The sequence below is a fragment of the Hylobates moloch genome, unplaced genomic scaffold, assembly GCF_009828535.3.
Source record: "Hylobates moloch isolate HMO894 unplaced genomic scaffold, HMol_V3 SCAFFOLD_7, whole genome shotgun sequence".
Taxonomy (NCBI): Eukaryota; Metazoa; Chordata; class Mammalia; order Primates; family Hylobatidae; genus Hylobates; species Hylobates moloch.
Genome location: NW_026652282.1, coordinates 41,776,408 through 41,792,729, shown reverse-complemented (window position 1 = coordinate 41,792,729; position 16,322 = coordinate 41,776,408). Strand labels below are relative to the sequence as shown.

The 16,322-nt window shown below is 41.4% G+C and overlaps 1 protein-coding gene across 4 annotated transcripts in view; it reads left to right on the top strand.

Annotated features, from left to right (window-relative positions):
• SLC9A7 (solute carrier family 9 member A7) overlaps positions 1 to 7,698 on the top strand; it is a 160,782-nt gene extending 153,084 nt beyond the window's left edge. For 2 of the 4 annotated variants that reach the window (XM_032756781.2, XM_032756778.2), the window contains one exon: positions 242 to 7,698. In XM_032756781.2, the coding sequence (XP_032612672.1) occupies positions 242 to 493 (252 nt within the window). In that variant the 3' untranslated portion in view covers positions 494 to 7,698. The remainder of the gene's footprint in view (positions 1 to 241) is intronic. The other 2 variants (XM_032756780.2, XM_058441289.1) reach the window with 2 other exon arrangements.
• The last annotated feature ends 8,624 nt before the right edge of the window (positions 7,699 to 16,322 follow it).

Below are 16,322 nucleotides of genomic sequence, written 5' to 3'. Positions count from 1 at the left end.
AACCCCAAGCTGTCACACATTGAATTCAGGAACTGTTTTCTAGTATTCTAAGTCCTAGTCCTGGCAACCGTGCCTGGCCCTCTACAGTTTACATCCAGTTACCACGCTAGAGGCTCAAGGCAGGCAAGTTTCATAATCCCCAGTTTTCAGATGAGGAGTTGGGATTGGGATTGGGGTTGGTGCCAAACCTGGAAGATATCAGTCTCTCATTTTTGTTGTTGTTGTTGGTTGCACTTTTCAGAACCAAGAGCCACTGAGAGAGGAAGACTCTGATTTCATCCTGACCGAAGGCGACCTGACATTGACCTACGGGGACAGCACAGTGACTGCAAATGGCTCCTCAAGTTCGCACACCGCCTCCATGAGTCTGGAGGGCAGCCGGAGAACGAAGAGCAGTTCGGAGGAAGTGCTGGAGCGAGACCTGGGAATGGGAGACCAGAAGGTTTCGAGCCGGGGCACCCGCCTAGTGTTTCCTCTGGAAGATAATGCTTGACTTTCCCCCCAAGTCCTGGCGCGATGGGGTAGGCTCCCGATGGGGTGAGGACAGCTGCAAGCCCTAGTGTTGTTTGAGGTGGGGCAGTGACTAGATTGAACTAACTCTTCTATTTTATTGGGGTCTGAAGCTATCGTAACACTTAAAATTTAACTCACAATGCAGATGGTGAGGCAAAAGTGTCTCTAAATTCAGACAAACGTAGACCTATTCCCACTTTTTTCACATAGTAGTGCGCTGTTTCAGAGTTAAACAAAAAAATAGCATGCTTTAATGGTCTCCTAATTCATTCAACTGCAGTATCTGAACAAGGCGAGGCAGGTGCTGGGCGGGGGGATTCCTCCCATGAGAGGCTGCATCTCAGTACACAGCAGTGCAAGTCAAGCTGACCATAGAAATATCAAGTTAAAGAGAAGGAAGGCAATTGAGATCGGAACGCCAAGGATTATGGGAAACTGGTGTTAAATGGGACAGAAAACATGAAAAAGCAATTTGGAGGCTCTGGCAACGAAGGCTGCTTGACTGCAACCTCATATCAGGATTCCTGACTTTATGCTGCCTGTGTTTTTTCTAGACTGAAGATTTGAAAATACATCCATGAACATTTCAACATGGAACGAAGAATTATAGTTCCTTCTCTGGCTATATCCATAAAGAAGTAGTTATGAAATGTTTAAAACCAAAGGCAAATAGTGTTATACTCTTATTTTTTAATTAATCTGAGGAAAGGAGGTATTTAGAAACTGATGATGGTATCACTGCAAAAAGCACCCAACTTTTTTTTTTTTGAGATGGAGTTTCACTCTGTCGCCCAGGCTGGAGTGCAGTGGCGTGGTCTTGGCTCACTGCAACCTCTGCCTCATGGGTTCAAGTGATTCTCCTGCCTCAGCCTCCTGAGTAGCTGGTATTACAGGTGCCCACCACCATGCCCAGCTAATTTTTTGTATTTTTGGTAGAGATGGGGTTTCACCATGTTGGCCAGGCTGGTGTCAAACTCCTGACCTCATGATCCACCTGCCTTGGCCTCCCAAAGTGCTGGGATTACAGTTGTAAGCCACTGCACCTGGCCAGCATTCAACTTTTGAGGGCTACCATATGAACTGACAGCCTAGGGAAATAATCACTAGGACTGAAGTATCTACTCTGGGTTTAGAAATAACACCAAATTTTGTAAGATGCTATTATCTGGGAAAAAGAAGGCAGCAAGAAACCTACAAGGCACCAGGCTAGAATTCAGAGGGAAAGAAATCTCAATGCAGAAAAATTACTGCAAAGAAATACAAGATAGTATTCTCAAGACTGGGTAGAATTCCAAACTTTGAGCTGACAAATGCATGAGATTTCAGTGGCCACCTGAGGAATCAGAGGGCAAACAATGGAACGTTAAGTATTTTCAGCCCACTAGAAAGTTCTATCTTCTATAAGCTTAAGAATCTGAGTGTCTTTACACCACTGAGTGCCATGCAGAGAAGGGTCATTTTCCTTGTATCTGGGGAGGCTGCTGCACCAGCTTAACCTGTGGGTGTGATTTAAAAGTTAGGTTTTCAGTTTGGATTCTTTCTGGATGAGCTGTTCTGTCTGCCGACACCTGTAGTGCTGAAATACAGAAAGACCTCTCGGGAAAAGTTTGAGTTTCTCCTAATGTCTCTGTGCTTCAGTGCTAGCTTATTTTTGGCAACCCAATTTCTAAAAAATGCTTTCAATAACGTGGGCGTTTTTCTTTTCTTCTTTTTTTTTTTTTTTTTTTTTTTTTGAGATGGAGTCTCGCTGTGTCGCCCAGGCTTGAGTGCAGTGGTGCGATCTCGGCTCACTGCAACCTCCGCTTCCCGGGTTCAAGCGATTCTCTTGCCTCAGCCTCCTGAGTAGCTGGGATTACAGGCACACACCACCACGCCTGGCTAATTTTTTGTATTTTTAGTAGAGACGGGGTTTCACCATACTGGCCAGTTTTTCTTATGATGGCAGACAAAATAGTGTCCCAGTCTAGTCCACCCGTAGCGAAATCAGCCATTTAATCTTCTCAATTCGCATGTTTAATGCTTAATTTTTAAATAAGACATTGCTTCACAACTTTGTGTTTGAATTGATAATTTGTGCAAATCAGGAAAATACGTATTTAATTAGGTTGAGCCATATGAGTTTGCTGATATTTGACGATTTTGTAAAAACAGGAGTGGCAATTTCATATGGTTCAATAAAATAAAATTGAGACCAGGCACAGTAGCTTATGCCCGTAATCCCAACACTTTGGGAGACTGAGGCAGGAGGATCACTTGAGCTCAGGAGTTCAAGACCAGACTGGGTAACATGGCAAAACCCTGTCTCTACAGAAATACAAAAATGAGCCAGGCATGGTGGCACATGCCTGTAGTTCCAGCTACTTGGGAGGCTGAGGTGGGAGGATTGCTTGAGCCCAAGAGGCAGAGGTTGCGGTGAGCTGAGATCATGCCACTGCAATCCAGTCTGGGCAACAGAATGAGACCCTGTATCAAAAAAAATAAATAAATACAGTTGAATGATTTTTATTCTCCTCTTTCCTTTATATCTACAATAAAGTCCATTTTGATTTTATGGTCATCCATGGGCTTTGGAAGTTTGAAAAATGCTAAACAACCTACCCAAACCCATAAGGCCTCAGGGTCAACTAGGCTAGTGAAGGACTTAAGAATAAGACCTACACCCCACAGCCAGAGAAAGAGCTTTCATAGCCCCTGGAAGGGAAGTTCTTATATCCTGGGGTGAGGTTGCAGACAGCAGCTACCAGGCCTGGCAGAGGCCTGTATTATATATGTGCTGGAGCCCAGAACCAGCACAGGATTTTTTATCTAGCAGAGTTATCTCAGTAATGACCAGTCATGCCATATAAATCTAAAAGGCAAGGCTTGTTTTGTTTTCATTTTTGTTTTTGTTTCGCAGAGATGGAGAGATAGGCTGCTTGGCTCTTTGGTTGGGTCTTTATAAAGCTTTGCTTATCTTATATTGCTTACTTAATTTTGGAGGGAAAAAACTAACAGATACACCCTGGTGATGGTTCTTTGTTCACCTCAAGGCTTTGTTGTTTTGTTGTTGTTGTTGTTTTGTTTTGTTTTGTTTTTTGTTTTGTTTTGTTTTAGATGGAGTCTCGCTCTATCCCCCAGGCTGGAGTGCAGTGGCATGACCTCAGCTCACTACAATTTCCACCTCCTGGGTTCAAGCGATTCTCCTACCTCAGCCTTCCGAGTAGCTGGGATTACAGGCGCATGCCACCACACCCAGCTAATTTTTTTGTATTTTTAGTAGAGACAGAGTTTCACCATGTTGGGCAGGATGGTTTCAATCTGCTGACCTCGTGATCCACCTGCCTCTGCCTCCCAAAGTGCTGGGATTACAGGCGTGAGTCACCGCCCCTGGCCATTATTTTTTTTTTTTTTTTTTTTTAGAAAGCTTTTACAAGATTACAAGAAATGACTCTCTTGGGGAAGAAAAATAACCACCCAGTTTCCCTTCCTAGTCTTAGTTCAATTCATAGAGTGTTGTGTTTATCCCCAAAGGGTCTTGTAGTCTTCATTGCAAACATTTGATTCTGATCTACTCACATACAAGGAAATGTAGATTGCCAAGACCAAACTAGAGGGGCGGGCTTCCCATCAGGGTTTTCCTGTGGGGAGATGACAGGGGAAACAGGGAGGAAATCCTAATTATGGCTTGTCCTCTTCCCTGAATTCCTGTCTACGACAGTGTAGTTCCAATGTAAACAAGGTGGGTTGGGGATGGTTTGTATAGGGCAGGAGGCCCACCCAGAAGGCCTACCCAGGGAAGAGAGGGCCCAGAACCTAGTTGCAGCATTTGCCCAGTAACCCTACCCTGGCCTTTCTCTGTGTGTTAGGAAGCTGGAAATGCAGGCTGGTCTCCCTTTCTTGCCTTTTGTCACTAACCCCGAGCTGTCAGCCATTTGGAATCAGAACTGCTTTCCAGTGTTCTAAGTCCTTATTTGATTACAAATATTTGGTGAATCAAAGTAAGGCACTTTGGTCCTAATTTTTGACCTTTGGTCCTAATTTTTGTTTGTAAGATGTGGAGAATAACCCTGACCTTACCAGGGGTCCTGGGAATGTGAATCCATTCGTCAAGTGGTTCCACATCTAGAAGCATTTTGCCTATGCTGTGTCAGGCATCATTCAACACAAAGCCAACTATCTGCTGCCAGTCTGGCATAAGATCAGATTGAAACTGCTAAGTAATGGTACATCCAACTAAACAAAGTTCTTCCAAGAGAGTAAAAACCCAAGTCATCTTATACACGTATTTGTTCTGGGTTGGTGGGGATGACAGTTCAGCAGAGTCCGATGTTCTAGAGCAGAGGTTCTCAACCCTGGCTGTGAATTAGGATCATCTGGCCAGTTTTTGTTTTTAAATCAGTGCAAGGGCCCTCCCCTCAGAGATTCAGATTCAGTAGCTTCAGGTGGGACCTGGAATCCATGCTTTGTTTGGAACCTCAGGAGTGTTCTTGATGTGCAGCCAGGATTGACAAGAGCCTTTAGTCTAGAGCTCGCAGCAGACCCTATTTGGAATCTGATTTTAAAGAATGGCCTAGCAGATGAAGGTGTTTTTTTAAATTGTTAGTCATGTGAAACGAACTGAGTATTGATCAATAATACAGACTGGGCAGCTGTGAGAGAGTTTGATGCTAATCTTTGCAGAACTCAAGAACATACTCCATAAAGTACAGCTGAAAAGATCACGAAAACCTTGGAGCCTTCGAGGAAAGAGAAGGGTGACTTGGGGTATGTATGGGGAGAATTAAAAACCTGTCATCTCGGTTCCCACTTGTGGGGAATAAAGGGAAGGTATTGTCTTAACTGAGCTGCTGACTAATCAAGCATGAAGGTTTCTGGGAAGCTGTTTTTTTTTTTTTAATTTCACCTGGAATTAAACTAATAGTCCCCTCTGGAGTCAGATTTTCTTTTCCTTCACCTATCCTCATGCCTGAGTCCACACTGGATTCCTCAGAATAAGGGTTGGCCCTTTTACTGCTGGAGTAAAGTAGAAGGTTGTGGTCCTTTGCTATCACATGGTGATGGTGGTGGTTTCCGTAGCAGGTAATTAAGGAGATGCACACTTTTGTATAGCCCTGACAGAAGATGAAAGCTGCCATTCCTTTTAGTACGCTTTTTGAGAACTACCAGAAACCTGAACTTTCTCTCCTAGAGAAGAAAATTTGGAATTTAAATAAGGCCACATTTCTTCCTAGGAAACAAGCACAGGAAGGGCATATGGATCCGAGCATCCAGGGTGGTTACTGGGGTGATCAGACAAATAAGCATTGATGCCTGGAAGGCAGAAATCACACTGCGACATCAAATGTTTCATCAAGAAAACAGCAAGGAGCTCTTCAGGCTGTGTTCACTAGACCCGAAAATGTCCTCTGTGGTTTGGCTGACAAATGGAATCTCTTTAGAAAACATGCAAAAGGGTATCTCAGCTATCCATGAACGATTCGGTCTAGGACAAAGAACTAACAGTTCCTTCCAAAATAGAGGTCTGTTGGTCTGTTTCACGTCATCCCGTCATCCTATCTCTCCCTGTCCTTGTCTGCAGTGGAAGTTAATGTAATCATACCAGATGTTTAATGTGAACAAGTGATTTCCAAATGTAGAAACACCACTGATGCACTTAGGGGGAAAAACAGTGGCAGGGTGTTAGAGCATCTCATCAGAGGTGAAAATCACCCACTTGGAAACCTACTGTGCACCTGTTGTGAGTTCTAAGAGTGTATCAGAAAGCTGATTTTACCATCTGTTGTGAAAGATTATCTATCTGCAATGAGGGCTGCTAGAAAGTCAGCCTGCTGATCTCACAAGTATATGACTTCTTATTCCACTTCAAAAGTGGGGAACTTGACAAGTTTCTTGTCTGCCTTTTGATGTTGATTCTATAGATTAATTAGTTCAGGAACAAGTCTTTCATATACATTAGACTGGTATCATTGAGTTCTGATCTCTTCTGTTGTTCTTTGACACTCTGGCTTGCCAGTGTTGGCTGCTACATTCTGATACAGTAAGTCAAAGGAATCTAGTGGCCAAGAGTTGTAGTTTAGAAACAACCCATCTGAATACTGCTTTTACCACTTTGATACCTGAAAAGATCATCCCCCTTTCTAAAACCTGAAAACAACATATAGAGAAATACTGTAGAAACCATTGCTAGTGTCTTAACTAGGAAAAGCAAGTAGACTCATCAACAATCCTTTCAAAACAAGACCTAGAGATAAACAATTTTTTCCAGTTTCAATTTTCATAGACATTTTTAAAAAATTAAACACATCTTGTCACCCAGTGCTAGCAAAAATTGTAAAAAGCAAAACCAAAGTTTTTGATGTTAGTCTTATTTTTGTAAGCAGGGTATACTATAGTCATGGCCCATATGGAACACACAGGCAACTGGTTTTCTGCTACCTGAGCCTTGGAGAAGATGAGAAGGAAGGGCTGCCTGCTGTGCTGCCCTTTGAAAAGGTCCAAAGCAGACATGAGAGCACACAGCAGAAGTCACCTTCTCCTTCTGATGACCACCTTTCAAAAGGTTTAACAGAATCACCAAATGTCACAGTCAACTCTTGGCCAGTGGAAAATTGTCTGGGCCTGTATATGTTGGAGGAACTCAGATAGAAAAGGACTTGTAAACAGCATGGAAGCCGCAACATCTGCTGTCTCAAGCACTTAAAAAAGGCTACAGTTCAGGTGTTACTGGATGACTTAACCGCATGGACATTTAGGGGCTGACTTGTGATTATTCCAATTGTGGGCTTTGGAGAAGCAGAGGGATGATTTTCAGTTGTGTGGGTGTTAAGTCTATGGATTGGGAATTTACCACTGAAATTGATCGTTCAAAGTGTGATTTCATAGTAGGGCCAGCTCCTCCTAACTTGTCCTTTTGTTTTTCACATAAAATACATCTGGTACTTTTTACTTGGAAAGTTGTACTATGTCCATGAAAATGGTTAAATGAGAAGGCCACCAAGATTCATTTAATAGCTGAAAAGCAATTTTTAAAATAGAATAGGACGAATTTAACATGGAATGATGTGACCTTCTAGGGAACTTTTTATAGAGCGCTTACATAGTGTAATTGGGGAGAATTTTGTCTTCTATTTCCATTCAACAGTAGCAAACTGGTGGTTTTATAAAATTAACATTATAGTATGTTATATAAATAAACATTATATAAAATGACATTAAAGTATAACTGTGAAAAATTAAAGACTTGGAGTTATCCACAACCTTTATGTGCAATAAGGAAAACTGCAGTAGGCCCCCGAAGTGCTGTCTTTCCCTAGCATTTTACTCAACGTTTGCCTTTGTGTATGTTTAGATTGCTATTGTAAAGCTAGCCATGTGTGTTCCTGCCCTTTACTGATATTTAACACATTTTCTCAAAGCTTTTTTTTTTAAACAAAACTCAAAATAAAACAACTAACTGGCTGAGCTAATTTTGTTTTGTATTTTAAAGAAGTATCATCTGTTGGTAGAAGGCTGTAGTGTGATACTATTCTTAGTCTGTTTCCCTCACTGAGAGGTTCTTTTCTGGGTGTAAGCTATTCCTCTCCAGCTTTCTTTAGGCCTGGGGTTGGCAAACTACAGCTGGCCCCTGAACCAAGTCTAGCCCACTGCCTTTTTTTGTAAATAAAGTTTTATTGGCATGACTAGGCTCATTCATTTGCTTACTGTCTGTGGCTACTTTCCTGCTACAATGACAAAGCTGAGGAGTTGCAGCAGAGATCATATGGCCCATAAAAACTAAACTATTTACTATACTATCTATCTGGGCCTTAACAGAAAAAGTTTCTGCCAGCCTCTGATTTAGATGATGCTTGAAGAAATTCAGTTTTAAAATAAATAAATAGGGCTGGGCGCAGTGGCTCACACCTGTAATCCCAGCACTTTGGGAGGCCAAGGTGGGTGGATCACCTGAGGTCAAGAGTTCAGGACCAGCCTGGCCCACACGGTGAAACCCCGTCTCTACTAAAAATACAAAAATTAGCCAGGCATGGTGGCATGCACCTGTAGTCCCAGCTACTCGGGAGGCTGAGGCAGGAGAATCACTTGAACCCGGGAAGTGGAGGTTGCAGTGAGCCAAGATCGTGCCACTGCACTCCAGCCTGGGTGACAGAGCGAGAATCTGTCTCAAAAAACAAAAAAACAAACAAACACAAGATGTAAAAATCACAGCAACAGATTTTTGAGACTTTCTAAAATGTGCATTAGGGTTAAAAGATATACTTTAGCCTCTGCCTGTGACTCCCCCTTGCCTGTAACCATCTTTAACAGGCTTTGAATGTGGAACCCTGAAAAAGGCATCACCAACTGTTGGCGACATCAACTAGTAAGACTGAAGCAAGTGGATTTGACATTGCAGCTTAATGCTTAGGTTCTTACTGGATAATTGCTGAAATTCTTAAACCCAATATACGGCTTCTTCCACAGTCTTCATATTCCTTTGTATGTAGACTAGCTTTTACCCAAACCATGCAATTGAACTGCATCCAAACAAAACAAATCCTGTCATTAACATGACTCCAGAGTCATTTAACAGTATAATTACAAAAACACCAGATAGATAGAAAATTTTAAAGTAAAAATGTGTTTCAGTTCATTAGGGTTCTCCCAGCCCAGGAAGAAAAATTACTTTTTAAAAATCAGTTCTGGGTAGAGGGAGACGGAGCTATTTGAAGGACAGCCGGATGAGTCAGGTTAAAAACAATACTGCCCAGACCTATTATTTAATATTAAGTAATTTAATCAAGATAGACAGGACCGCACTTGGCCCTTATTCACATTAATGTTTTCGTCCAGACACCTGCTGATGTGAAATGGTACCAAATCACATCTCTTCTTTGTTGTAAGGATGCCTTGTTGAAATGGCTCCAGCAGTGGCAGGTTCAGCCTGGGAACTAAAGCTCTTCCTATTTTACGGCCATAAATATCCACATTGCACTGTCACTTCCTTACTGGAAACTTCATCTCAACCAATGCGTCCGTCATTATTGAACAGCTCATGTTATTCCTGCTCAGCAGAATTGCACAGCAGTTGGTAGCAAGTCAAGTCCCAGACTCTGACAGTGTGACAGATTGCCTCCACAGCACTGCTTCTCCAGTGCTGGGGCAGCATGCCGAGTGCCCCGGTTCATGGTGACTGACCTAGAAGGGAAGGAACAAAGGACGTCTGAACTTCAGAACACAGAAATCCCTAGAAAGAAAGTCTGTTGGACCCTGACAACATAAGGCCTTTTAAATCAGAAACCTATAATCTTCCAAACCCATACCGAATCAGTATCAATCATTTCCGGTTTGTGAAGACAGACCAGGAGAAAATGACCCAAGAGGTGTTGCGTGAGGGTGAAGATGGGAAAACTCTGGGGGCGCCTCTGTTAGCATGGCTGCGCTTTCTGCAGCTGCTGTTGTGAAGCGCCTGCTGAGGAGAACAGGGCTTTCTGGGACCTTCTGGGTAGCGTGTAGGAGGAACTGGGATTGAAGCCGTACCTTTAGGCACCAACCATGTACCCATCCATTCTTCACTCATGTACCAGTTCATATGTGCAAAATGCCAACAGCAACTGACGATTCTATAAAACTGAGGCTGTAGATAGGCAGTGAGTCCAGCTTTCTACCTTTGTGGCACCTGAACTTTTTTCTTCTTTCATTTAAACACATTGCTTGTGTCACTCTGTGAGCAGTGGAAAGTGGGCTGACTCTAGTGTGTCTGTACTAGTCCTGTCACCAGTTTCTTGCTCTCCTGTGATCCTTCCTCTGATCCTGGATGTGTACCAAATTTGACATTTTCTAATGGAGTGAAACTGTCCATCAGCTTAATAGAACTACTGATGCAAAGTTTGGGAAAGGCAGTTTCAAGATGATTTAAAATGTGCAATAAAGATTCACACTAAGCATTAAGGAAAAGCTAATTTCAGAAATGCTTTGAGGCCTTTCTATGTCTTTTTTTTTTTTTTTTTTTTTTTTTGAGACAGAGTCTCACTCTGTTGCCCAGGCTGGAGTACAGTGGCATGATCTAAGCTCACTGCAACCTCCACCTCCTGAGTTCCAGCAATTCTCCTGCCTCAGCCTCCTGAGTAGCTCTGACTACAGGTGTGCACCACCACACCTGGCTAATTTTTTGTATTTTTAGTAGAGACGAGGTTTCACCATGTTGGCAAGGCTGATCTCGAACTCCCGACCTCAAGTGATTCGCCTGCCTTGGCCTCCCAAAGTGCTGGGATTACTGGCATGAGCCACTGTGCCCAGCCCCTTTATATAAATCTTTAGTATTTTGCTAGTACCCATGTTTTATGAAAGGGCTATATATGCAAAGTGACCCCCAAATGCAGAAGGGGCTGAGAAACCAAAGAAGGAGGCAGATAAGTCCAGCTTGTCATCACAGGGTGATTTTATCAGGGAACTTATGGACAGAAGTATGGTCTTGAGCAGCTGCAAGGCAGGTAGATCTCCACACCATTACCCCCCACCCCCAGACCCAGGGATTATAAACCACAGGAAAAGGTACACGTGTTTCAGAGGGAATGAGTAGGAGTTTGATCTAAGGGCAGGATTTATGGTAAGGATGTGCTCTTACACAAGGAACAATAGATGAACTGGAAATCTCAGAGGCATTCCTGGAACCAGGGTTAATCACAAGTCAACATGGTGGATTAGCATCCAAGATGGAGTTACTGTAGCCTCCACAACAGGTTACTTACATAAAGAGCCACCATGTCAAATTTCAGTCTTTAATAAAAACCAATTTCCAGATGGGCCGACTTTTTTTTCTTTTTTTTCTGACAGAGTCTAGCTCTGTCACCCAGGCTGGAGTGCAGTGTGCAATGATCTCGGCTCACTGCAATCTCCGCCTCCTGGGTTCATGCGATTCTCGTGCCTCAGCCTCCCGAGTAGCTGGGATTACAGGCATGCGCCACCACGCTCAGCTAATTTTTGTATTTTTAGTAGAGACAGGGTTTCACCATGTTGGCCAGGCTGGTATTGAACTCCTGACCCCAGGTGATCCGCCCGCCTCAGCCTCCCAAAGTGCTAGGATTACAGATGTGAGCCACCGTGCCCAGCCAGATGGGCTGACTTCTAGTTGACAAGATGGAATAGATGCACTTCTCCTTATTCCTCCCACAAAGTATAACTAAAAACTCCAAATATTATGTATAAAACAAAGATAAGAGTCTGAAGAGTGGAGAGAAGAAGGCCGACTGACTAGGAACCTTGGCAACTGAGGAATACCGTGACCCTGAGTTTTCTTTTTGCCGCCTCTGTATCCTGAATGTTGTGTGCTAAAGAAGCCAGCAAGCCAGAAATGCCAATTGTGACAGACACACACAAAAAAGCCCTGAAAAAAGCCTGTTACCTCTAGCCAAAGGACAGGAAAGGTTCACTCTAAAAAGACAGAAACCAAGCACCACAATTAAAAAAAAAAAAAATCCCCTCTCCTGTGAGCAAAGCCCTAGTGGGAAGCCAGGATCTCTGGACTGCCAACTTGACCTGGCAGTAACCAGGTGATGTGCCCCTTTCTCCACCAGTGTGGTGTCAGTGGAGGCCTGCTAAAATAGAAGATTTAAATATGATTCGGAGATTCATAAGATAATTCTTCCAGTGTCCAGGACAATAAAAAGAGCACTTGTCAAACCAAGAACCAGGGAAATTTCAGCTTGAATGAGAAAAGACAACTGATACATACCAACACTGAGATGACACAGATATTGAAATTATCTGAAACAGATTTTAAGTGGCAATCATAAACATCCTCAATTAGCCATTACAAACACACTTGAAGCAAATGAAAAAATTGAAATTCTCAGCAAAGAAATATAATTTTTTAAAAAGCAACCAAATAGAAATTTTAGAACTGTAAAATACAATAACAAAAATTTGAAAAACTCACTGGATGGGCTCAATAGCAGAATAGAGATGATAGAGTAAGGACTTAGTGAATCTAAAAATAGAATAGAAATTATCCAATCTGAACAACAGAAAATAGAGTTTAAAAAAAGATAAACAGAGCCTCAGGGGCCTGTGGAACCATAATAAATGATCTATCATGCATGTCATCAAAGTTCCAGAAAAAGAGACTGAAAAAGTACTTGGAATATGGCTGAAAATTTCCCAAATTTGCAGAAGACATAAATTTACAGATTCAAGAACTTGAGCAAACCCCAAAGAAGAAAAGCTCAAAGAAATCTACACCAAGCCATGGCATACTCAAACTTCAGAAAAGTAAAGACAAAGAAAAAAATCCTGAAGGCAACTAGAGAGAAATGACACATTAATTATGGGAACAACAATATGAATGCCAATGGATTTTGTATCTGAAAGCATGGGGGTCAGAAGGAAGTGACACGACAGTTTTCAAGTGCTGAAAGAAAATATCTGCCAATCCAGATTTTTCTTTTTTTTTGGACAAAGTCTCACTGTCGCCCAGGCTGGAGTGCAGTGGCGTGATCTTGGCTCACTGCAACCTCCGCCTCCTGGGTTCAAATGATTCTCATTCCTTGGTCTCCCAAGTAGCTGGATTACAGGCGCCCGTCACCACACCCAGCTAATTTTTGTATTTTTAGTAGAGACGGGGTTTCGCCACATTGGCCAGGCTGGTCGTGAACTCCTGACCTCAAGTGATCCACCTGCCTTGGCCTCCCAAAGTGCTGGGATCACAGGCGTGAGCCACAGTGCCCAGCCTCGATCCAGATTTCTATAACCCATGATAATATCCTTCAGGAATGAAGGTGAAATAAAGACATTTTCACATGAAAGAAAACTAAGATAATTTTCGCCAACAGAACTTTTATAAAAGAATTGCTAAAGTTCTTCCCCAGAGAAAGGACATGATAAAAGCAGGCTTGAAATATCACAAATGAAGAAAAAACAACGGAAAGGTAAAATATGAGTAAATTTAATAAACTATTCTCTTGAGTTTTTAAAATTATTTTTGATGGTTGAGGCAAAGTTACATTGTATGATGTGGTTCTCAATATATGTAGAGAAAATTTTTAAGAGACTATTTAAGGGGCAGGATAAAGGAACCTAAATGGAGATTAGTTTTCTACATTTCACTGGAGGTAGTAAGATGTTGACAGCAGTAGGCTGTGATAAGTTACATAGGTATAATTCAAGGAAACCACTAAAATAAACATACAAAGAGATACACTCAAAAACACTACAGATAAAATGAAATTCTAAAAAATGTTCAAGTAACTCAAAGGAAGATAGGAAAAGGAAAACAAAGGAATAAAAACAGAGGGAACAAACAGAAATCAAATTGAAGTCCTAAAATATCAATAATTAGATTAAGTACAAATGGTTTAAATATATAAACTAAAAGAGATTGGCAAAATGGATTTAAAAACATTACCATTAATTTATAATATAATGAGGTGGGTTGAAAGTAAAAGGCTGAAAAGGATACACCATACAAACATTAATCAAAAGAAAGGAAGAGTAGCTATATTAATGTTAGATAAAATAGACTTCAGAGCAAAGAAAATTACCAGGGACAAAGAAGAATGTTACATAAGGTTTAAAGAGTCAATCCAAAAACAAGATATAGCAATCCTAAATATGTACAGAGCAAATAGCACAGCTTCAAATTTCCTGAAGCAAAAACTGAAGGAAAGAAGAAATGGACGAGTCTATATTTATAGTTGAAAACTTCAACACCATTCTTTCAACAAATGATGAACTCACTAGACAGAGAGTCAGTAAGGATACAGAAGGACTGAACAGTACCATCAACCAACAGAATTGAACTGACATTTATAGAACATTCCACCTATTAACAGAATACACATTATTTTTAGGTATACATGGAACATTCACAACATGAACCTATCCTGGTCCACAAAACAAATCTGAACAAATGTTTAAAAATTGAAATAATAATAATAAATTAAATAACCATAGTGTAATCAAACTAGACGTCAGTAACAGAAAGATAGCAGGAAATTATCCAGAAATTTTAAAATTAAAGAACATACTTAAATACAATTCATTGAAAATAAAACTATATTGAATGAAAATGCAACATCAAAATTTGTGAAGCTAAGAGTAAAACGTATAACACTAGACACATACATGAGAAAAAAAGAAAGATCTCGAATCAATAATCTATGTACTTACCTCAAGAAACTAGATGATTAAAAAAACCCAAAACAAGCAGAAGTAAGGAAATAATTAAGATAAAAGGAGAAATCAGTAAAACTGAAAACAAAAACAATCAAAATACAATGAAACAAAAAGCTGGTACTTTGAAAAGATCAAAAAACCTCTATCAGCCAGGTACAGTGGCTCATGCCTGTAATCCCAGCACTTTGGAAGGCCAAGGCAGGTGGATCACTTGAGGCCAGGAGTTCGAGACCAGCCTGGCCAACATGGCAAAACCCTGTCTCTACAAAAAATACAAAAATTAGCCGGGTGTGGTGACAAGCACTTGTAGTCCCAGCTACTCGGGAGGCTGAGGCAGGAGAATTGCTACAACCTGGAAGGCGGGTGAGCTGAGATTGCATCACTGTACTCCAGCCTGGGCAATGGGAGTGAGACCCTGTCTCAAAACAAACAAAACAAAAACAAAAACAAACAAAAAAACAGAAAACAAACAAAAAACTTCTATCAAGACTGACAACAGAAAAAGAGAAGACAAACATTACCAGTATCAGCAATGAAACGGGTTCTCATTACAGACACCACAGACATTAAAAGGCAAAAAAAAAAAAAATTACTAAAAACAACTCTACATTCATTAATTTGACAATTTAGATGAAATGGACCAATTCCTCAAAAAGCACAAACTACTATAACTCACCCAATATGAAATAGATAATTTGAAAAGTCCTGTAACTACTAAAAAATTGAATTAATAGTTAAAAGGCTCTTGAAAAAGAAATCTCATTCATGTCCTTTGCTGGGACATGGATGAAGCTGGAAACCATCATCCTCAGCAAACTAACACAGGAACAGAAAACCAAACAGCACATGTTCTCACTCATAAGTGGGAGCTGAACAAAGAGAACAGATGGACACAGGGAGGGGAACATCACACACTAGGGCCTGTCGGGGGGTTGGGGGCCAATGGGAGGGAGAGCATTAGGACAAATATCTAATGCATGCGGGGCTTAAAACCTAGATGACGGGTTGATAGGTGCAGCAAACCATCATGGCACATGTATACCTATGTAACAAACCTGCATGTTCAGCACATGTATCCCCGAACTTAAAGTAAAATAAAATAAAAAAGATATATTTTTTTAAAAAAAGAAATCTCGGCCAGGCGCGGTGGCTCACGCCTGTAATCTCAGCACTTTGGGAGGCTGAGGCGGGCAGATTGCTTGAGGTTAGGAGTTCCAGACCAGCCTGGCCAACATGGTGAAACCCTATTTCTACTAAAAATACAAAAACTAGCTGGGTGTGGTGGCGCACCCCTGTAATCCCAGCTACTGGGGAGGCTGAGGCAGGAGATTTGCTTGAACCCAGGAGGTGGAGGTTGCAGTGAGCCGAGATTGCACCACTGCACTCCAACCTGGGCGACAGAGTGAGACTCCATCTGAAAATAAATAAATAAATAAATAAAATGAAATATAGTGACAATACCAAATACTGTGAAGATGTAGAAAAATTTGATCTTTCAGACACTGTTGGTGGGAATGTAGAAGGGTACAGCTGCTCTCGGCAACGGTTTGGTAGTTTCTTATAAAACTAAACAGACACTTCCACACGATCCAGCAATTGCATTTCTGGACATTCATCCTAAAGAAATGAAAACTTATGTCCACACAAAAACCCATACACAAATATTCATAGTAGCTTTATTT